Below are 22235 nucleotides of genomic sequence, written 5' to 3'. Positions count from 1 at the left end.
GCTCTCAAAAGAAAGTTCAGTCGTTGTCCTGTTGATATTTGGCTCTGTTGACTAATGAGTTTGCCGACCACTGCCTTAGGTTGTCAAATAAAAAATGACAACAGCCAACACAACAATAGGCGTCCGATGTGAATGAATAAAAATCATACCTATTGTTCTGTGTCAAATCAGCGAAAACCACATCGTGTGCCGCAGATTTTAGTAACTAGCTTGTGTGCGCCGTGAGGGGAAAAAGGTTGGAAATCGCTGCCTTACGAATGCTTTTCCTGCAGCCTCTATACTCAGCAAAGCTGCCATTTCCATGACTTTGAGAATGAGGGTCAAGAAATCCTAACGTCACCGTTTGATATCAACATGCTATCAAATTCCAGAAGTTACTGAGAGGCCAAATATTCCCATATGTTCCATACACTGAATTATGCAGCTAACCATGCAATCTAACAGGGGGAAGTGTCTGAAACCGGGGATCTGGGGTTTTTTGGGGGGGGATCTTACATTCCTTACATTTTAGTCCCATGTTGAGGGAAGATGCTTTTCTTATTCACTCCCTCCATAACCCTACTTGTTAAACTATCTCAAAATAAGAGCATTAATTAATACTGACTAATTTGGGAGTTTAAACAAGTCCTTTCATCTGTTTTCCATTTTTTAACCTTTAATCAATGTCCAGGAAACAGAAGGAACTGAAAGGAAAATTTTTAATAAATGTCGAACATCCACGTGGGATTACAGAGTGCTCCAAAAATGTCTTGGGCAGGAACGCAGCGAAGTACAAAGCTCCGATCTGTTTCAACTGAACACAGCTTACACGTCGTGCAAACCTGCTCTGCTGACAACCCCGCAAAGGACGTCAACTAAATGTTTAACGCCGGTGCCAGCAACGCGAAAGCGAAACGATAACTTGAACAGCAATGCCACCTGTTAAACGTGTCTTTTCATAACGTGCTTTTCCCCGAGAACATTCTGAAAGGCCTGATTAAAAAAAGGGTCACGGGCACAGAAACCACCCATGCTTTAGAACGCAAACCTGTGATCCAAGAGCTGCACTTCATTTCTCTTCCTGCATCTGGAGTCTTCTGGGACAGGGCAACGCCTGCCTTCCTGACGGGATGATGGAACGTTCTAGTTCTATGCGCCTATCCCTTCTCCCCAGCGCTGGCTAGAGGGAACGAACCTTCGCACAGTAGGACTCATCTGCACAGGGACTCCACTTACCCGTCCAGAAGATTCATGGTGGAGGACGTCACTTCAGCAAACAGAATTACTTTCCCCAGTTGCTTTGTCTGCAAGTTTTGCCGGTAGATCTCCAAGTCAAAATGTGCGGACGAGAAGGCCGTCGCGTCAGTCACCACGGGGAGAGCCGCTGGGGTGACCTCTATTTCAGGCGTGTAGGATGGGACAAAGGTGAGGGAGAGCTTGCTGGATTTTATCACTCCTCCAGCATCCACACATCTCTCCAGCCACCGCAGGAGAGGGTCCCGGATTTCCTGCGTCGTAAAGAAAGAAATGGGAAGGTCGTAACGCGGCATTACGTTAGGCGAGGGTAGCTTTTCCTTAAGATGGCACTTAGGTCGCATAAGCACGTCTAAGTCATGACCAATAAACGCTACCTTTGCGTGTTCTGGACGCTGGAACGATGATCCGACAGGCAGTAAGGACGCTGAGTGTGCTTAAACCACAAAAATAAACGGCTAGAAACCAGGATCCAGGAAATGAGTAGAGTCCTCACACTTTCTACCCTAAATTCTCCAAAGCCCTCTCCAGCTCTCGGGCTCCTTAGGAATCCTCCACCTCCCACGTTCCCCCACGAGGACACGCGTTCTCCCATGGGGAGAGAACCCAGCACCCAGGTGGAGGCGGCCCCGGGGAGCCGGCACTGAGGCGCCGAGAGCCGTCGGCTCAGCCTCCGAGCACAGTCCTGCCCGCTGTCTCGTGGGCATGCACTCTGTGGAGGAAGAAGACAGAATGAATGAATGAATGACGGGCACAGGTAATGGACTGAAGGCTGGTGTCCCCCCAAATTCTTATGTTGAAATCCTAACCTCCAAGGCGATAGCACTGGGAGGTGGAACCTTGGGGAGGGGAGTAGTCATGTGGGTGGAGCCCTCCTCAATGGGGTTAGTGCCTTTATGAAAGCCCCCAGGGCGATCCCTCACCCTCTCACCAAGGGAGGGCACAGCGACCAGACGGCCGTCAGCAACCTGGCAGAGGGCCCTCGCCAGAACCAGCCATGCTGGCACCCTGGTCCCGGCTTCCAGGCTCCAGAAGCGGGAGAAATGACTCTCCTTGACAAGCCACCCGGTCGATGCCATTCTGCTTCACAGCCTGAACTGACTGAGACCCCCCCAACCTCAGAGCTGGCCACTAGTTAAAAGCAACTCTGCTCCTTAAGTGTTGGTCAGCCCTCTTAAGGGGTTGAGTGGACAGGTCTGAAGTCCCCTCCTCACATTCCCAGGGCCGCTGGTCGTCACAAGGGAACCACACAAGCGAAAGATACACTGGGTGAAAAGGTAAACCATCTAGATAACGGAAGTGTCGCATGGACTCTAGAGGCCCGGTGCACAAATTCATGCATGGGTGGGGTCCCTCGGCCTGGCTGGCGATAGGGGCTGATCTGGACCAGCCAGCTGAGGGGAGTGAGTGGGAGGGGACACGGAAGGTTGACTGGCCGTGGGAGGTTGGCTGTGGAAGTGCACTGACCATCGGGGGGCAGCTCCTGCATTGAGAGTCTGCCCCCTGGTGGTCAGTGCAGGCCATAGCGACTGGTTGACCAGTCATTCAGGTCATTCAGTCAAAATGGTCACTTAGGCTTTTATATATATATAGATTACTATATCTACTAATTACGAAAGTAATATTCCCAATTATGTTTTCAAAAGCAATACTTTGCTGCACAAATGCAAAAAATAAAATTGATGAAAGCAATGCACATGTTGTGTTTTTCTCTTATACTTCTTTCACATAATCTTTCAGGACTTATGCAGAGCCAAGTAAATTACTCAGTACAAACAGAATCTAAAAGATATAAAATGAGGCCTGAAGCCTCTTAAGAAATATAACCGTATACTACCCATAAATATTTACATTCATGATAGTCGAATGCAACTTTAAGCCATCAAAACCAAGGACACAAAGGAAGCATTTAGGCTCTCCCACACCCGTTATCTCTGGATAATAGAATAAAATTCTGGTTGCAAGAAATATCAGCATCACTATCTGTTTGATGCAAATCTGCTTGGAATGTCCCTTCAAATGCACTCAAATTACAACAATGACTTAAGAGCTGTACAAGTAGCTGATGCCATGTGTAGGAAAAAGGATTCATGATTCTTGGCTTAACTCTACTAATGACCACTAAGGCAGTGTAGATATTCTGTTGACAAAAAAGGTTTGGATCATATATATCAAGGCAAATAGGCTGACATAAGTAGTGTTACCCAACCCCAATCCCAAATCCATCTAATTCTTTGAAATCTTTGAAGCCAATTAGTTCTATTGAAAACAAAAAACAACTGCTACCAATTTTCACCCCAATGACATTCATAAAAACCTTCTAATTAATATTTTTAAAAAACATTTGAATTTCAAGAATTTAGTTTTTACCTTTCTCTAAGATTTCAGGTTAATTAAATACAATTTTGTTAGAACCAAAATCTGAATTTTTTATAGTTACATAACTGCTGGCCCTTTTGAATTGACCACAGCACTAAGGAGTCGATCGCTAGCCATTCGCAGGAAAAGTGAACGTGCCTTTGTTTCTTGCTGAAACACATTGCACACAATGATGAAGATACTAAGGAATCTACCAAAAAAGTACCAGAACTAGTAAGCGAGTTCAGCAAGGTTTCAAAATACAAGGGCAATATACAAAAACTGGGTGTATTTCTATATATTAACCGAGGATATTTGGAGTCTGAGACTTAAATACCATTTTAATAGACCTGAAACATTTAGGGACAAATTAAACAAAACATGTGCCAGACCTGTACACCGAAAACTACAAAATACTCCTGAGTTGAAAATTAAAGGAGCTCAAAATAACTGAGGAGATAGACCATGTTCATGAATTAGAAGACTCAATATTACTAAGATGTCAATCCTTCTCCAAATTGATCTATGAATTCAATGCAATTCCAATCAAAATCCTAGAGAGCTTTTTTTTTTTTTTTTGGAAACTGATAAGCAGGTTCTAAAACATATACAGAAATAGAAAAAACCTAGAATGACCCAGACAATTTGGGGGGGGGGGGAGTTGGAAGATTCATCTATCAAGACTTATTACAAAGCTGCAGTAATGAAGATAGTGTGGTATTGGAGAACAGACAGACATAGATCACTAAAACAGAACAGGGTCCAGAAACAGAGCCACAAATATATGTTTGACTGAGTTTCAACAAAAGTGCCAAGGCCATTCACTTGAAAAAAAGGATCATCTTTTTAATGCATGGTACTGAAACAACTGTACATCCATACGCAAAAAACACACAAATAAAAAAAATCTTATCCTGCATGTATACAAAAATTAACCTGAGCCCTGGCTGGTGTGCCTCAGTTGGTTGGGCGTCGTCCTGTGTTCGAAAAGGTTGCTGGTTCTGACAGATGTCTCACTCTCACACTGATGTTTCTCTCTCTCTCTCCCTCTTCATTCCGCTCTTTAAAAAAAAAAAAATTTAAAAATCTTTTTTAAAAAATTGTATCAACGAATCATAGACCTAAATGTAAAAAACTCTGAAACTTCTAAAATAAAATTATAGGAGCAAAACTTTCTGACCTTGGGATAGGTAAAGCTTTTCTCAGAACAAAAGCAGCATGAACCATAAAAGAAAAAAATGATAAACTGGACTGCATAAAAATGAAGAGCATTAAGAGCTGCTGCTCTTCCAGAATTGTAAACAAACAAACAATTCAACTTAGAACGTCAGTGAAAAGGTTGGGACAGACACTGCCCAAAAGAAACCATCAGGCGGCCAAAGAGTACATGAAAAAATACCAGCACCTCTGTCACCGGGGAAATGCGAGCTGAGCCGCAATGAGGCGCCACTGCACACCCACCAGAACGGAGTGCGGCGAGGAGAAGAGGCGCTCAGGGTGCTACGTACAGTCCCGTTGGCGCCAGTTCACCATCACTCGTCGCCTCGGCTTCATTTATCCGTCGAAGAAGATTCAGTAAACGAAGCACAGCCATCCCTCTGATTCGGTGTTAGGCTCGAAATATTCATTACCACCTGTTCGTGGTTTGGTCCTCCTCTTCCCAAGAAACACCTTATCTTCGCCTCTGAAGGTCTCCACCTCAGAGACACATAATCAGATGAGTTGTGCCTCAGTTGTAACGCTGTAAGTTGCTAGGCACCCAGCAGTGTGTGAATCAGAAAAGGAATCCACACAGACCTGGAACACAAGCTCGTTTTTAGGGCTGTCTCGTTCTCAAATACGCTGGAGGAAACAGGAACGGATGATAACAAACCTGTTCTTACTACCGTGGTTTACAAACTGGTGTGTCACGGCCACTTCCACGTTGACTCAGCGTCTTCACAACCATAAGGACACGCACCGCAGACCTTTATCATCAAAAGACGACGCTCCCGTAAGAGCAGGGCTGACCTCATGGAAAGGGGACAGGGCAGCCTGGACAGTGGCCAACCCCCCGGCAGGGAGAGAGCCCAAGGGGACTGGGGGCTGGGCGCTGGCCGAGGGCACTCGCTCTGGAGGGACCCCTCTCCGCAGCCAGCCCTGAGGCCCCACGTGGGCCCAGCAATGAGATGAGCTTCCACACACCCAGGTCCTTCACTGGTGACCAGCGGGGACCTGAGAGGACACCCCTGCGACGCCAAAGGGATTTGCGGCAGGTGGGCCAGGTTTCTCAGTCTGCACTCGCAGTCACTTCCAGGCCCCCAGTGCCTGGGACACAGTAGGCACTCAATAAATGTCGGTCACACTGCATTCCCTTTATTATGTAAGGGTATCGCTCAGGCTGAGGCTCCGAAAGGCCACGGATTTACTGCCGTTTTTGTTACCTGCCAACTAGCGAAAGAGCACAAAAGGCTGGGTGGACCCGTAAAACCGAGGTAATGAATAAGTCATTTCTAACAAGGCTGGTTTTACGGGCATCACACCTCCGCGGGGCCAAGTGGGCTCGTTTGAGAGGTGAAACCCGTTCTGCGAGTGTGGGGACAGCGAGAGAGAGAAAGAGAGAGAGCGAGTGAGAGAGAGAGAGAGAGAGAGAAAGAGAGAGAGAGAGAGAGAGAGAGAGAGAGAGACAGCCACCGGCCCTACGGGAGAGGCGCTAACTTCCACTGGCGGCCGGGCCGGGGTTTGGGCTCACATCCGCAGAAGTCTCCAGGGCCTTCATTAAGCCTGCCGGCCTGAACCGCCGCCATCTGTCCTCGTCCAACACAAACAGGCTCCCGGGGCCGAGGACGGGCGTGGGACGCCAAGAAGGCTCTGCGCTGTGAGCCCCGTGCGGGTGGGACACCTGTGGGGCGCCCTGCCCAGCTCGCCCTGGGGTGGCACGTCCTGGCTGGCACACACGTGGGCGCACACAGGCACAGGTGTGACCTCCCCTCCTCCACGACGCTGAGCGGGCGGCAGGCCCGGAGCGCCGGGCAGGGCCGGTATTGAGGTCACAGAGGCCACCATCCTATACAATCTGCCCCTAATCTGTGGGCCCGTCCTTGACCCTCTGGAGAGCTATGCATGGGGCAGGGACCAGCTCAGAACTGGGTCACCCGCTCTGCCACCACCAGCTGGGAGGCACTGCCTCTTCTGGCCCCTTTTCTTCTCCTTTTTTTTTTTAATCCTCACTCAAGGATGTGTGGGTGGTTTTTGTTTGTTTTAGAGAGAGAGGAAGGTGGGGGAGAGAGAGAGAAAAACATTGATCGGTTGCCTCCTGCACGTACCCCGACCAAGGATCAAATTTGTAACCTACGTATGTGCCCTGACCAGGAGTGGAACCCACAACCTTCTGATGCTCCAACCCACTGAGCCACCCGGCCAGGGCTCAGTGTCTTCATGTTTCTCACTTCAAGATTCAATGTTTAGTCCCAAATGTTTGCTCCTCGGTAGAAATTAGAACAGCAACTCTAGGGGTGCACTATTAAGATACCCATGGTGCCCGAAAAGAGAAGTGGCCGTCTGAAGAGGATTTCGGGAAAGCCCAGAGCTTGCGATCCAGTCCACTTATTTAACAAAGGTCCATTGTTCAATGCTGTCACCATGACACTGGGACGTCCCGAGAGCCCCAGGGAGCACCACATGGGGTGGCGGGGTGGGGCCCGGGGCACCGCCGCCGTGGGCACAGGGAGGGCCGACGTGCTCGCCGCACCCCAAGGAGACGGGCTACGGAGTCTCGAAGCGGAAAGGGCCGCTCGCGCATGGGAAGGAGCCGCTGACCGGCCAGGGCACTGGCACCGTTTCCAACCTGGGAAGCACGTCAAGTAACGCTAAGCTCCCCCCACCTCCCCCGAGCTCCGCCTTGTCAGCTTTCCTTAGGCACAGCAACAGCCGATGCTTTCCGACTGCGGAACACGTTGTTTGCGAAACTCCCGTTCCTCCTGAGTAGACAGACGGTGACTGAGCGAGACCGACGGGGTGGGAGGGGGAGCTGCCGGGCTGCTTGGCGCTGGCCTGCGCCCCCGCCCGCGGGTCTCCCCGACACAGGAGCGGGGAAGCGCTTCACAGTGTGCGCGTGGGAAAGCCGAGCGCTTTCTAATGTCCTAACAACACGCGCTGACTAAACGCCTACTGTGGGCAAAACTCTGGGAAAGTGATGCGAAGATTGGCAACATGTGGTCCTTGCCTTCCAGTGGCCTTGGATTGCAGTTTAATGGGGCAGGCAGACACTCACGTAAATAACACCAGAGCATTTGCACACTACTTACCTTTACAAAAAAAAAAGCTCCTCAAAGCAGTCGGAGCTCTGGCCAGTGTGGGTCAGCTGGCTGGGCATTGTCCTGTGCACCCGGTCAGGGCACATGCCCAGGTTGCAGGCCCCATCCCTGGTAAGGGTGTGCAGGAGGCAGCCAATCGATATTTTGCTCTCACATCAATGTTTCTCTCTCTCTCTCTCTCTCTCTCTCTCTCTCTCTCTAAAAAAAAAAAAAAAAAAATTTAAAAAAATCTTAAAAAAAAAAAGCTGAAAGAAAAGTTTTAAATCCTGTAACTCATGACGTGATTGACGGTGGCATTTTCCTTGATCAGGGGCTAGAATCCCTTTGTTGGGTATAAATGATCCACCAGTGGCCCTCATAGGCTCGAAGACGTTTTATGTTCTAAAATACAGCACTTTTAAAATATATTCGATTGTAAGAAGTTTAGACATGTTGGCCCAGGTGAAGACGGGATGTGCCCGTAGCCAGGAGGGCGACCCCGGCCACCCAGGACCATCGCACACCAGCAGGCCACGGCTTCACTTCGGCGAAAGGAAACAAGGCAGGGCCGAGCGGAAACAGTGCCCCTGCCCCTGCCCGCCAACTCCTGGAGGCAAGACTGTGACGGCGCGCGCTCTCGGGCACAGCTGCACTGGGTCCTGAGCTTAGAGAGGCAGTAACACGCATCTTTCAAAAAAAACGCCGAGCCCTCTTTATCTAAACGTCAACCAGGCGTGAGTCAGGGGAGGCCCGCGTGGGGTTTGTGGCCTATCCCTTCGGCCTCTCTTACGTTTTAATTTTCCTTAAGTAAGAAGTTGGGAGGAAATGAAGGAATTTGCTCCAGAAACTCCAAGGAACCTGTCAGCTCTGATATTCGCTGTACATTTCTGCTCTGCTGTTAATCCTGGAATCATCAAAGATATAATTTTTGTTAAAAAAAAAAAAATCAAAAAACCACCACCAAGAACTCCTTTTAGCATTTCACACCTCAGTGGGTCAGCAGGACCCTCCGAGCTGTCTATACTCGGAAGGAGTTGCTAAGGCCACTCCGGGCAAGAAGACCTTCCAGAAAAACCGAGCTTTGATCACCAAGGGCCATTCCTCCGGAGGCCGGACCCTGACGTCCAAACGCAGGAAGTCCGCTCCCCGAGCACAGAGCCAGTGCGCTGCGCGAAGCCTTGCAGTGCGTGTGGACTCAGTGTGTCAATAACCGCTTCCTGGCACTGACTGAGAAACACACAAGTCTTCATCTCAGGTCTTGAACGGCGTCCAGGGCCTACGTCATACCTGGCTGGAGGGACACGCCGTGCGCGGGCCTGGGGACCGGAGGCTGTGTGGTGAGACTGAGCTGGGAGACCAGGATTGGTAGCCGAACAAAATTTACTGGTTGTAGAAACAGTAAACTCACCCCCGGGGAGGTGAGCTCAGCCTCACCGTCCTGACAGCAGCCCCTGGTGGCCAGTTTGGTGAAACGTGCTGGCTCCGCGGCTGGAAGTCTGACCCTAATGAAGGCTGCTGTGGCAGGCGGGCCAGCGAAAGCCAAAGGAAGGGGCACCTCAGAGCTGCATAAATTACCAAGTCATCAGGGTACCCGTCCTTTGCGTTAAAAAAAAAAAAATGCTCTAGCCAGTTTGGCTCAGTGGATAGAGCGTCGGCCTGCAGACGGAAGGGTCCCCAGTTGATTCTGGTCAAGGGCACATGCCTGGGTTGCAGACTCGATCCCAAGAAGGGAGCGTGCAGGAGGCAGCTGATCAATGATTCTCTCTCATCATTGATGTTTCTCTCTCTCTCTCTCCCTCTCCCTTCCTCTCTGAAATCAATATAAATATTTTTTTAAAAAACACATATATATGTATTTTAAAGTACTGTTTTTCAAAAGTAGAAAAAATAGAACTTATTTCAAAAGGGCACTATAGTAACAGTTCGAGAGTTTACCTTGTTCTTTTAAATAGGCCAGGAGCCGGGGTTTCTACACAAAATAAAGTATGTCCTGTCCACTCCCCCACATGGCACCCCCGGCACACTCATTCCCACATACCGAACGCCAGGAATTCCTACTGCAATGTAAGGAATCTGGCAGAAACTTCTAGAAAACGCTATCATTCATTCGGAGAATAAAATCAAATAGTCAAGACGTGAGACCCGATTTCCGATCCGGATTCACACTGTTTCCCCGATATAAACAGCTCAGCGCTCAGAGGCTGACAGCCGGCTTCAAAGGCAAACAGACAGACAGGCAGACAGGCAGACAGGCAGACAGACAGCGTGGGAGGAGCCGCAGCCCCAGCCGACTTCTCCGTAAGGTGCACGCTGTCCCCCGCCGGAGAACCATCTGGAAACAATCTGCGGGGCAGCTGCTCTCATCAACAAACTGTTTATTGTAAGAAAGTGGCCGGGTCAAAGGCTAAACGTCAACCTGAAGCGAAAGCGTACGGAGCAGAAATCAATGCCGCCCCCGCCCCTCCCCGGGAAACCAGGGCTGCGCAGGCAGAAAAGAGGGGGTGAGGGCTCCCGTTAGTTCTGAACGGGGAGAGGAGCAGGACAGAACTCCCATTTCAAGGTGCTGGGTGGCTTTGCACGTTACTACAAACGGCTATTTGTTGTCATTTTCAGAACGGCCTAATAACGGGGGTAAAACATGGCATCAAAAGAGGCACAGAAATCGACTTTCTAAACCACTTCCCCCCAAAGTTTCAGGGGTTCAGATCTCGTTGCTTCTTTCTAGGGTTTATTTCATGAAGGACCCCCGTGCATGGGTGAGGCAGCCCCTCTTCAAAGATGTCTGTCCCCTTGGAAACTGGGACGCTGGCTGCCTGCGGGGTTACATGAAGGAACTGTGCTTCTGGTGCGACAGTGGTATTTGGCTGGATTTTCAAATAGCGCTCTGATCTTTAGAAGCACGTACTAAAATATTTACAGGTGAGCGATGCGATCTGAGGTTTGCCTCAAAATAATACAGGAGGAGGAGCGGGTAGGAATGGATGACACTGGCCAGAACAGAAAAGCGCGAAGTGGCTCGCTGACCACACAGGGGTCAGGACATTAGTCTGTTTATTTTTTGTATGGGAGAAATTTTCTATGAGATACAGGGCGGGGCAAAAGTAGGTTTACAGCCCAGCCAGCGTGGCTCAGTGTCCGAGAATCAACCTATGAACCAGGAGGTCCCGGTTCCATTCCCGGTCGGGGCGCACACTCAGGTTGCAGGCTCCATCCCCAGTAGGGGGTGTGCAGGAGGCAGCCGATCCATGATTCTCTCTCATCATTGATGTTCCTATCTCTCTCTCCCTCCCCCTTCTGCTCTGAAATCAACAAAAACATATTTGTTAAAGTGGGTTTCTACTTGTTTGTATGGAAAAGAACACAATAACTAATAACAATACCAAAATAAACTGTGTCTCATGTACTCACCAGGACGGGTAGCTTAACAAAATTCACTGGTTGTAGAAAAAGCACCACCTGTATTTTTTTATTTGTACATACAATTGCAGGAAAGAATAAAAAAATGTTTTCTTAAATATAAGGAAAATATTAACCTACCCGTGTGAGTTCGTTACTTCTCCATAAGGACACCTACCACGGTATTGCCAGGTGTCCAACGAGACTGTGTCTGAGCAGGGCCTGAGAGAGCCCTTACATTCTGAGTCGACCGCCGGGGACGCAGGGAGAAGCACTCAGGGTGCCCTGCGCTCGTGGTGCCGGCCAGAGTCTGTCAGACGCAGCGCCACGAGGTGGGACCCGAGGTGTGACCGCGTGGCGGAGCGAGGATGCCCGTGAGCGGGAAGAAAACCTCCGACACACGTGACGGCACCGTGATCTGAAAACCGCCCGGGGCACACAAACTTGAAAAGCACACCTGGTCTGTACGTCTGAGGCTGCTACTCTATGTCGCACCGGTAATGCTTAAGTTAACGGGAAGATTGGCTGGAGAAAGAGCCTGAAATAAGGAAAAGCAGAAGCATAACTTCCCTTCACTGTGCTGAGCTGACCTGTGGAGGGAGGTGATCAAATTTTCCAGTTTAAAATGAAAATGGTTATAATCACACATTTTTTGAAAAGAATGCATCAAAGGAACTACTTAAAATTTGGGGGTTTTGTGCTCGCTTCGGCAGCACATATACTAAAATTGGAACAATACAGAGAAGATTAACATGGCCCCTGCGCAAGGATGACACGCAGGTTCGTGAAGCGTTCCATATTTTTAAAATAAAAAATAAAATAAAAAAATTGGGGGTTTTTTTGTGTGGTTGTTTGTTGTTTGTTTGTTTTACATCCACTTGCTTTCCTGGAACCAGCATGACACTGCAGAGTACGGGAAAAGATGTGAAAGGTCATGTCATCGACCCTCCCCCAACCGAAGAGAGGAGGTCAGCGACTGAGAATTCAGAGGCAGTGGCTGTCCTTTAAAAAGCCATCGTCTGTGACAAACCCACTCAGCGAATCTGAGACGCCTGATCCCATCTTCACGGGAGGAAAATACCCTCAAAGAGGAGAATCTTCAAAACGACGCCCTTTGACCTTTAAAACGTTTTATGGACTCAACAGCCAAAAACAAAACCAAACCTGTAAATCGTCACGTACATCGAGGTTGCCACGGGAAGCAGTACTCCAGAACAATCTAGGCAATTCTAGGCTGGCAGAGTCTGGACATGCCCCACTCTCCCACCCCATCCCCCAAAAGATAAACCATTGTTTTTTCATTTATGAAACCACGATTCAGTGTTTTCCTTTAAAAGACGTGTCTCCTTAGTTACGGAGCCTGAGAGCAGGAGGGGCGCGGAGCCCTCACTCAGTCACTGTGATGAGCCCTGTGGGTGAGGCTCATTTTTGCTCAAAGACAAGAAGACAACCCGTCAAGCACTGTCCTGCGGCGCAGAAGGCAAAGCTTCACCTGTTCCCTAGGAAGGACACTCCATTTCAGTATCGCAAACGTCTCCTTTGCCTGCGGACGGCAACCAGGATTAAACCGGGAGTTTGTACAGCTCAGGGCTCAGGAAAGACACTGATCCCGGCAAAGCCCGGCCAGCGTCCTGCCGGCTCCGCTGCTCACGGCCAGGCCATCTGCCCACGAGGTTCTGCTGAGAACCTGAATGTAAATCTGGGGGTGTGAGTGCTACCACCACCCATCTCCTCACCATAACCTCTCTCTCCCCACCCTTGGGCACACGCACGGGAGACACACACAACTCACACCCATGCAACAAAATCGCGTTTCAGGCTCTGTGTGGACGGAGAGTCCATTTATTTCCCTGCGAGCAGCAACCTCTCGCTGTGACAGCCTGTCTCCCTCGTCCTCAGGGTCAGGGGAGCAGGTTCTAGCTCAGCCATCGTACAGCCCTTTCCTGAAGCTGTAGCTAAAACAAACATGCGAACAGATATTGTCATATTCATGTTAAGGTTAGAAAGACTCAGGTACCACTGAGGAACAGAAATAACCCACTGTACGCCATAAGCGTCTGGAGACGCAAGCGGCGGACCTTCCCCACCCGCCAGGCGCATCTATAAAAAAAAAAAAAAGTTTTCCCTAAGTGGCAGCCCGGACCAACTTTAAAATCATTTTTCGTGAGAATTTTCAGCTGGAAATAGTCAAGGACACCCGAAATGTGAGTAACATGTTTATTTTTACAATATTCATTGAAAATTGATTTTTTAATTAAATTCAAAACATCGTGGCGTGTGGGGATGGTTTCCATTTTGGACGCGCGGCAGTGAGCTGGTTACAAGGACTGTCCCAAAGACGAAGGGGCTGGCACGGAGAGTGCTGCTCAAGGGACTGAACGGGGTGTGAGCTCCGGAGTCCTTGGGAGGGAGAGCTTCTCCCGTGAGCAACGAGACCGGCCACAGGTGTGACACCGGCACGTCTCCCACTGACGGCGCCCCTAAGCTGAGGCCTGGAAACGGCTTCAGAAAGGCAGACACACAGGCAGGGACCGCGCAGAGGAGAACCAGGGAAACGGCTTCAGAAAGGCAGACACAGGCAGGGATCGTGCAGAGGAGAACCAGGGAAACGGCTTCAGAAAGGCAGACACACAGGCAGGGACCGCGTAGAGGAGAACCAGGGAAACGGCTTCAGAAAGGCAGACACACAGGCAGGGACTGCGCAGAGGAGAACCAGGGAAACGGCTTCAGAAAGGCAGACACACAGGCAGGGATCGTGCAGAGGAGAACCAGGGAAACGGCTTCAGAAAGGCAGACACACAGGCAGGGATCGTGCAGAGGAGAACCAGGGAAACGGCTTCAGAAAGGCAGACACACAGGCAGGGATCGTGCAGAGGAGAACCAGGGAAACGGCTTCAGAAAGGCAGACACAGGCAGGGACCGCGCAGAGGAGAACCAGGGAAACGGCTTCAGAAAGGCAGACACAGGCAGGGACCGCGCAGAGGAGAACCAGGGAAACGGCTTCAGAAAGGCAGACACACAGGCAGGGACCGCGCAGAGGAGAACCAGGGGCGCTCGGTCCCTGGCAGGCCCCGCGGTGCCGGGCAGAGGCAGCTACTCAGAGGCAGCGACGGGGCCGGAACAAGAACAAAACCAAGAAAGTGACTCGCACCCTCCTGTCTCCGAGAGGAAGAGACTGATGGACAGACAGACAGGCGGACCGACCCTAACCTGGGCTGCGTGTCCCGCGGCTGCACGGCGGCCGGCTCTCAGAGGAGGCCCAGAAGCCTTCGGGCCTGCCGGCCTCCCGCACAGGGAGCCGCCGCTGGTCCCCGCCGGCAGGGGATTCGACGCCACTCGGCTCCACAAATTGCCCGTCGGTCTGGAAACCCAGAAACACCACAAACCGTTCTTCTAGGCGACACAGCTCCTGGAGCAGCATTCTCAAGGGATGAGCGTGGACGTAAACACCAGGTGCCCCACCTGCCTTTCAGATCCCGGAAAGCGAAGGACAACGGGCACTCGGGGGAGAGCAGGCCCCAGCCCCCTGCGTCGCTGAGCGAGAGCCTCGCTTCGAGGACCGGACGCCTCGTGCCCGCGAACCACAAGGAGGGTGCGGGCCTTTGATCGTGCCCTCCCACCCGGCACCGTGCGGGCTCCCGCCCCGGGATGTCTTTTTTCGACCTGGGAGACAGAAATCTGCTCTGAAGACCAAGACGCTACAAGACTCCCCAAGGCAGCTTCAGTCGGCCTCCCCGGGCGCTCCTGCCGCGTCCCGGCCCGCGCACACATGGCAGCTATTAGGGCCTGATGTTCAGGCCAGAACATTTGGTCCCGGGTGATTTTTTATTCCAAAAGCGCCTGCTTCCCATCCACAAATCTGTGACTGCACCGCGGTGGATATCAATAGTCTGAGGAAGTGAAACCGCCGTCCGAGATAGGCCGCCACCCTAGGACACGGCGGCTGGGGAAGAGGTCCCTGCCACTCGGAGACGCAGCTGCCCTTCCCCAGGCCAGCCAGGAGGGCGGCACAGGGCACCCCCAAACCCTCACACCACCAGGCGGCAGCGGAAAACTATCCAAGGGGGGCCTGGTTCCCACCGCATCTCATCAGCCTTTGCCTGATGTGAGCCCAGGATTTACACTCCAAAGGAGCTGCCCTGACACATTCCTGTGGAAGCAAGATTCAAATACGAATACAGTATATACAGTAGCTGAAAAGCCTCCCCCCCACCCCAAAAGAATAAAGGCAGCTAAGGAAACCCCCCACCTGTCATTCATTCCTTTTGCTTCAGTGTCAAAACTCATCACGTCACCTTTGCCACAGGTACTGTGCTTGGTAACAGGAAGTCAGTTGAAATGAACAAAAAGCGCCCAGTTTAGGGAAAGGGCGAGGGGAGGAAAAAGGAGACAGGGGCATGAAAGAGCCTCACGAACATTCATCGCCGTGAAGCTTTGAAAGGCTGCCTTTAATCTGCCAGCTGCTGGCTCGCCGGGGCGGTGGTAAAAGCTGCCATGCAGCGTCCGCCGCGCTTGTCTGAAGCTATTCAGGGCGCACCTGGAATCCCGGCCGTCTCCGCCCGGGACCTCTGATCGCTGGTCTCTAAGCCGCATTTAGAGTAACACCAGAAGTTCCCCGCACTGCACATTCCCGGCGCAGGACGAGGATTAAAGGTGAAGGGAGGAAGCATTCCGCACCCCACGCTACGCTAAAAAAACACCCAGAGAATTCTAACGCGTTCGGCACCAGACCTGAGGCTCTCCACTGTGAGGCCGATGAGACCACGGCACGCGTGAGGCACCTGGTGAGCTACAAGGAGTGCCATGAACGAGAAGTCTCTCGTGTTCCAGAAACTCCCGCAGCGAGGTCACACACTGAGTAGGCATGCGGTGTGGCTACAGGAAGTGGCTGGCAGGAGAAGGAAGAAGAAGAACCGTACGATTTAGGTGCGATTTAGGCTAAGTTTCTTCATAAAGCAACACCATCAAGAAGGGAATTCCTGGTGGAAGGGACTAGACGGGCGTTTTCTGACATGTTTACGACTATCAAACTATCGTGATCAGCAGTGCTGCTGTTATTTGGGGGCGGGGGGGTTGTCACGGCAAATGATTTGGGGTTGAATCAAACTGAAACGTGAGACTGGTTTCTGTCTTGAAGCCTATCTGATCCATCCCGCAACACTACCAGTTACGCACACAGACAGGGCGATTTTCCGCCAGTTGCTTTAATAACAAACCCCGTTGTCACTTCTTGTTACAGTTCCACCTTGACCCCAAGGCAAAGGAACCACATCGCCCTGCAAGGCTGCCAACATCCTGCCTGCTTCCCTCAGGCCCCCCCACATCCTCAGTGATCAGCAAGAGGAATGCTCAAAGAATCCCGTTCTGTGGTTTCAGAAAGAGCCCGGTGCTCCCCGACCGGAGCGGGGTGTCCCAGGGGAAGGGGCGAGCGGGTGGTTGGGCGCCCTCCTCCTCCTCCCCCTCCTCCGCCCGGGCTGGGGGATGGAAAGGGACCCAGGCAGCTGCTCTGCAGGGACGGAGGAGGCTGAGGTTCTGTCTGCATCGTCGGGGTTCCCGCATCCGTGTGGGGCCGACCCCACAGGCCGCCACTGCACACCCTCTTCTGTCTGCCATGTCCCTGGCAGAGACCAAAATGGAAGCAAGAGGGGGTTTTTCAGTTGGACTTAGGTTCTGTAAGGGGAAGAATTGTTTTTTCTATAAAATCAGTGATGCTCATAAACACACTCATGGCCCCACAATGAAGGCATATTCCTGCTAACTTCTCCTCACCACCAATGGCAGGTCAGAGTGGTGGCCGCCCCGAAATCTCGCTCCACAGAACCTTGGGGTCCAGCGTGTGGCTCATGAGTCTGGCGCGCCACCCACACCCGGAAAGGAGGTCACCTGCCAGAAAGGACTCACCGTTAGGTGTCAGCACGAGTGTGGTCCTCTCTGAGAAATAGTTCAAGGGGTTCCATCAAGAAACTGCTGCATCCAAGCAGGGGGAAGTGGGGGTGGAGGGGCGCTCCAATTATGAACCGGAAGGACCTCCCACCCACAGGAGCCCAGGACACCTGGGGCCTGAGAGCCACAGTAAAGCCCAGCGGCCGCTCACCAATATAAGTCATTTACTAACAAAGCTAATACTCTTCATACAATTAATACAGATGTCAAACATCAAACCAATATCAACACCTATATGGGACTTTTCTCTTAAATATATTTTTATTGATTTCAGAGAGGGAGGGAGAGATAGAAACATCAATGATGAGAGAGAATCATTGATTGGCTGCTTCCTGCACGCCCCCTACTGGGGATCGAGCCCTCAGCCCAGGGGATGAGCCCTTGACCGGAATCAAACCCTGGACCCTTCAGTCCACAGGCTGACGCTCTATCCACTGAGCCAAACCAGCTGGGGCTATATGGGACTTTTTGCCTCTTATTCAAGTTTTGACCATTTATGGAATGCCTTCAAAATCTGCTGACATAGAGTGATTTGGTTTTTAATTTTTAATAACTGGTTTTGCTCTTTATAAAAATAATACATGTACATTTTAGAAAATTTGAAAACTACAACGAAAGTTTTAAAAGCCTATTACAATTGCTCTTAGCCCACCACCCAAAAATATGCCATGTATGTACTGTATTTCCTTCCAGTCTTTCGTCTATGGATACATGTGTGTGGTGTGCATATGCTCATGTGTTTTACTGGTTTACTTTGACAGATCATAAATTTGCTGAGGCCCGAATTTCAATCCCGCCTCTGGGAGGCTCGATGAACCGGCTAGACCCCGGTCAGAGAGGAGGTACGCTTGGCCACCAGGAGCCTGCACCTCAAGAGCTGGCTGCCCGGTCTGACCACGCACGGAGACACCGCAATATCATGCTGACGGGATTTTGCAGCGGAAATCACACGATACTGTGGTGTCTGGGTGCCAGTGAAGGTCTCAGAACACGCCCCGTGCAAATACCAGGGGCCAACTGTACTTTGGGCCCATTTTCCTACGCGGATCCCGTGCCAGTCTTTTTCATTCATGTCGCAGTCATGTGGCAGCGCGAGGTACCCCATAAATCTTCCGTGCCGTTTGCTATAAAGAGCGGGTGTCTCGGCCCCAAACTGTATAAACACAGCTGGCATGCAGTGAAACTATTTAGATAACCAGTGTGTATATTTGGTTCTTTCGTAGTCCATCCTGTAATGGCACCTCGTACACAGTCAATGTTGAATGGAAGATGGATATTACGAACTGTGACACTGAAATCATCGCTATGGACCCAGAAGAAAGCGTCGCCAGCTTCATGGAAAAGTACTAAATTATTCTGTGAAATTACACGGTGATGTCGCGAGGGAAAAACTAAGCCTCCGGACTACTTTACGGTGCCAGGGTGTCTGTTGACCAGGCAGCCTAGCTCAGCAGCGACACCGTGTGGTCACGGAGTATTTCGCAGGAAGCAGAGAGCCCGCGCAGGCGGTGATTGGGAAGAAGGCAGGGGATGAATCTAAGGGCGGGCTGCGTGTAACACCCCGGGGTGCCAGAGCACCAAGAACTCTCCACTGCCAACTCCGTTCCATGGGGACCAATGAGACCTACTAAGAAGGCCGCGGGAAAGCAAAGCAGATGCAAAGGGTTCTAGTCCCAACCTGCCATCCGTCTCTACGAACACTGAGCCCCCAGCACAGGGCCCAGGAGCTGTTCTGAAACGTCTGGGCCCCGGCGTCAGGAGAAGAGCAGGAATCCCCCAGCCGCCCCAGGAAGCCCGTCACGGTGGGCGAGTAGCCACCTTCGCATTCGTGTACAGAACGTGTATCCCAGGAAACACACTCTAAAGCCCTAAATTCTTCCCTTCCCTCCCTCCCACAGCACAGCCCAACTCTTCCGGGAGAAATTAAGAAGCACTAAGAAACGAGGACATGCACTCCCTCGCTCCGCTCCTCGGGCTCCCTAAGTGCAACCACTCGGAGAGAAGCCGTTGGGAGGGAGAAGGAGGCCACAGCAGACATCTAAGATCAACCAGGGCAAACGGAGACTCGAAATATCACTCTTCTCCCAAGTCAGATGTGTCCCGGGGTTGGCGGGCTTGACGTCTGTGGGCAGTATCCGTGTCTACAGGACAAATACGTGCCTTGATCGTGTGCAAGCATCTCATGTCCATGGTTTGTGAACAGGGGTTACCAATCCACAGGGGGACATGGATCCCCAAGAGGAGGAAGCACCTGCTGTGTATAGTAATGTGAGCACATGCCCGATTCAAAGCCTTCGGTACGTAGGGTTATAGCCACCCTAAAGGAGGCCCAGGAAAAGCCTCGAGTCCCAAACTTCTGCTCACAGGAAGATAACCCGGGCTCACCTTCTTCTCCATTACTCTAAGAGTCTAGAGGTGCAAGTCCCAAGATCAGCAAGGTCAGAACTCCCGGGAAAGGTCAGGGAGCGCGGTCAAGGGCAAGCCCTGGTCTGTCTTGCTCCCTGGCCTCCCTGGCCATGAGCCTCCGAGGAAGGCAGGCACCTCCTCACATGTCCAGCCTCAGCCCTCCATGCCCAGGAAAGGGGGGCGGTGTCTGAGAGTGACAGTCCCATCTCCCCGTGCCCACATGGCTCTGTCCCTTCCGCCAGGTGGCAGGTCTGTAGGGGGGTCGTCTACAAGAGCGAAAGCTCTGAGGACCAGCTTGATTTTGATACTTTTTTATGCTCCAGCCACCAGATGGATGGAGGTGGAGCTTTTCCTTCTATTAACGGAACGCACTAAACAGATAAATGACGGCGAGCTTTGATTTCCTGAGGTGCAGGTGCAAACAAAAGTCACACCATTAATTCTCAGAAGCACCCATTAAAAAGCTTGCAGACTGACTAGACGCTGTGTAATGAAAATGCAATCTATAATAACAAAAGCGTTATATGCTAATTAGACTGGACAGCCAAACGACCTTCCGGACGTCCTTCTGGACAACCTTCCGGACGAAACCAGGGCTGCGAGGGCAAAGCAAGCTGCCGTGGCTACAAGGGCCAAGGCAAGCCGCAGCGGCTGCAAGGGCCAAGCCCTTGCAAGACTTTCATGCATCAGGCCTCTAGTCCTATATAATAAAAGCCTAGTATGCTAAGTATCCGGTCATCTGGTCGTCCATTCAACCAATCAAAGCATAATATACTAATAATATGCTAAGACCACTCAACCACTCGCTATGATATGCACTGACCACAAGGGGGCAGACACTTCAACCAGTAGATTAGCTTGCTGCTGGGGTCCGGCCGATCGGGATTGAGCAAGACAGGCCAGACAGGCCCTGGAGCCCTCCCGTGGTCCCTCCCTGGCTGGCCAACCTCCTGCGTCCCTCCCTGGCCCCGATCGTGCACCAGTGGGGTTGCTCGGCCTGGCCTGTGCCCTCTCGCAATCCAGGACCCCTCAGGGGATGTTGGAAAGCCGGTTTCAGTCCGATCCCGCAGGACAGGCCGAGGGACCCACTGGTGCACGAATTCGTGCACTGGGCCTCTAGTAAAAGAATGTTCTTAGATGGAAAAAAAGCACCTGTTGCTTTATTAATTTTTAAATTAAAATCATTACCTATATCACCAGTCACTTGTTAAAAGCACTAGACTCTTGTCATTTAACCTCTCAACAATCGAATCTTAATATCAATAATTGTACTCTTGCCCTAGCTGGTTTGGCTCAGTGGATAGAGCTTTGGCCTGTGGACTGAAGGGTCCCAGTTCGATTTCGGCCAAGGGTACACACCCAAATTGTGGGCTCAATCCCCAGTAGGGGGAGTGCAGGAGGCAGCCAATCAACGATTCTCTCTCATCATTGATGTTTTTATTTCTCTCTCTTCCTCTCCCTTCCTCTCTGAAATCAATAAAGAAATATATTTTAAAAATAATAATAATTGTACTCTTTACATAGAACTTCCACATATGCTATTTCATCTAGTCCTCAAATACCCCTATAAAAATCCTACTCTTAAATGCTCCAGATTTTGTGTGTCTCTTCTCCACGGGAGGCTCATAGCTCTGCACTGCTCTGCACAGTGTTTGCCACGGAACCAAGTGTAACCCAAGGAGGGCTGCTCCTCCTTTAAATGTTGGGGTAGGAGATAGAGTGCATTCTCTTCAAGGGAAAGCAGGTGAGTGTGGTGTTTAGAGTCACCTGGGCTAGTCGGTATTTGCTGAATCTGCTCGGTTATGTCACTAAACTCACCCCCTCCCCTATTTAGGGAAGGCAACAGAAACAGACCCACAGAATAATTTGCCACAATTAATAAGGAACTGACAGCCTGGCAAGAAGCCTCACCTGGGCTTAGCAACCTGCTGAAACCAGGTACCCACCACAGGCATCCAATGCAGACACCAGGCCAGGCAAATCCCCACAGGCATTCCCGGCTCAGGCCCTTTCCTGGCAGACACAGCTAGGATTGGCCACAAGGTGGCAGGCGTCAGCACAAAAAGGGATGCTCCCTTCCAGAGATTCGCTGAGAAGGGTCCAAATCAAAGGACGGTTTTTAATCCCAAGCGCATAACTGTGGCTTCCAAGTACCTCCTGGCACATAAGACAGTGACCCTTTCCCCTTAACATGGGAAGGGCCAGAATTTTAAGACTGAACACCTTCTAAATTCTAACAGTCTTCTCGCCCTCCCTGTGATGCAGATGCCAAATACATTAGTTACACTTGGACATCTTTAAGATTGTGCAGAGGCCCAAACAGAAAAATCAAAAGCAGAAATCAAAGTGGAAGCCCGCTGCCACGACAAGTCAGGGCAAGGCTGACCGTTTTTGTTGTTGTTGATCCTCACCCGAGGATATTTTCCCATTGATTTTTAGGGAGCGTGGAAGGGAGGGGGAAAGACAGAGAAACATCGATGTGAGAGAAACACATTGATTGGTTGCCTCCTGCACGCGCCCAACGAGGGCCCGGGCTGGAGAGGAGCCTGCAACCAAGGTACGTGCCTTTGACCGGAATTGAACCCTGGGACCCTGTGGTCCGCAGGCCGACGTTCTATCTACTGA

At 51.1% G+C, this 22235-nt stretch overlaps 1 protein-coding gene and 1 non-coding gene across 6 annotated transcripts in view; one reads left to right on the top strand and one right to left on the bottom strand.

Annotated features, from left to right (window-relative positions):
• HLCS (holocarboxylase synthetase) overlaps positions 1-22235 on the bottom strand; it is a 159310-nt gene that overhangs the window by 111648 nt on the left and 25427 nt on the right. For all 5 annotated transcript variants that reach the window (XM_036348273.1, XM_036348271.1, XM_036348270.1 and 2 more), the window contains one exon: positions 1216-1487. In XM_036348273.1, coding sequence (XP_036204166.1) covers positions 1216-1487 — 272 coding nt within the window. The remainder of the gene's footprint in view (positions 1-1215; positions 1488-22235) is intronic.
• On the top strand, positions 11959-12065 carry LOC118677791. Its single transcript, XR_004974517.1, has one exon. It is a non-coding gene; the product is annotated as a U6 spliceosomal RNA (small nuclear RNA).

Source organism: Myotis myotis, unplaced genomic scaffold, assembly GCF_014108235.1.
Source record: "Myotis myotis isolate mMyoMyo1 unplaced genomic scaffold, mMyoMyo1.p scaffold_m19_p_2, whole genome shotgun sequence".
In the NCBI taxonomy this organism is placed as follows: domain Eukaryota; kingdom Metazoa; phylum Chordata; class Mammalia; order Chiroptera; family Vespertilionidae; genus Myotis; species Myotis myotis.
This window is presented reverse-complemented; position numbering and strand designations above follow the sequence as displayed.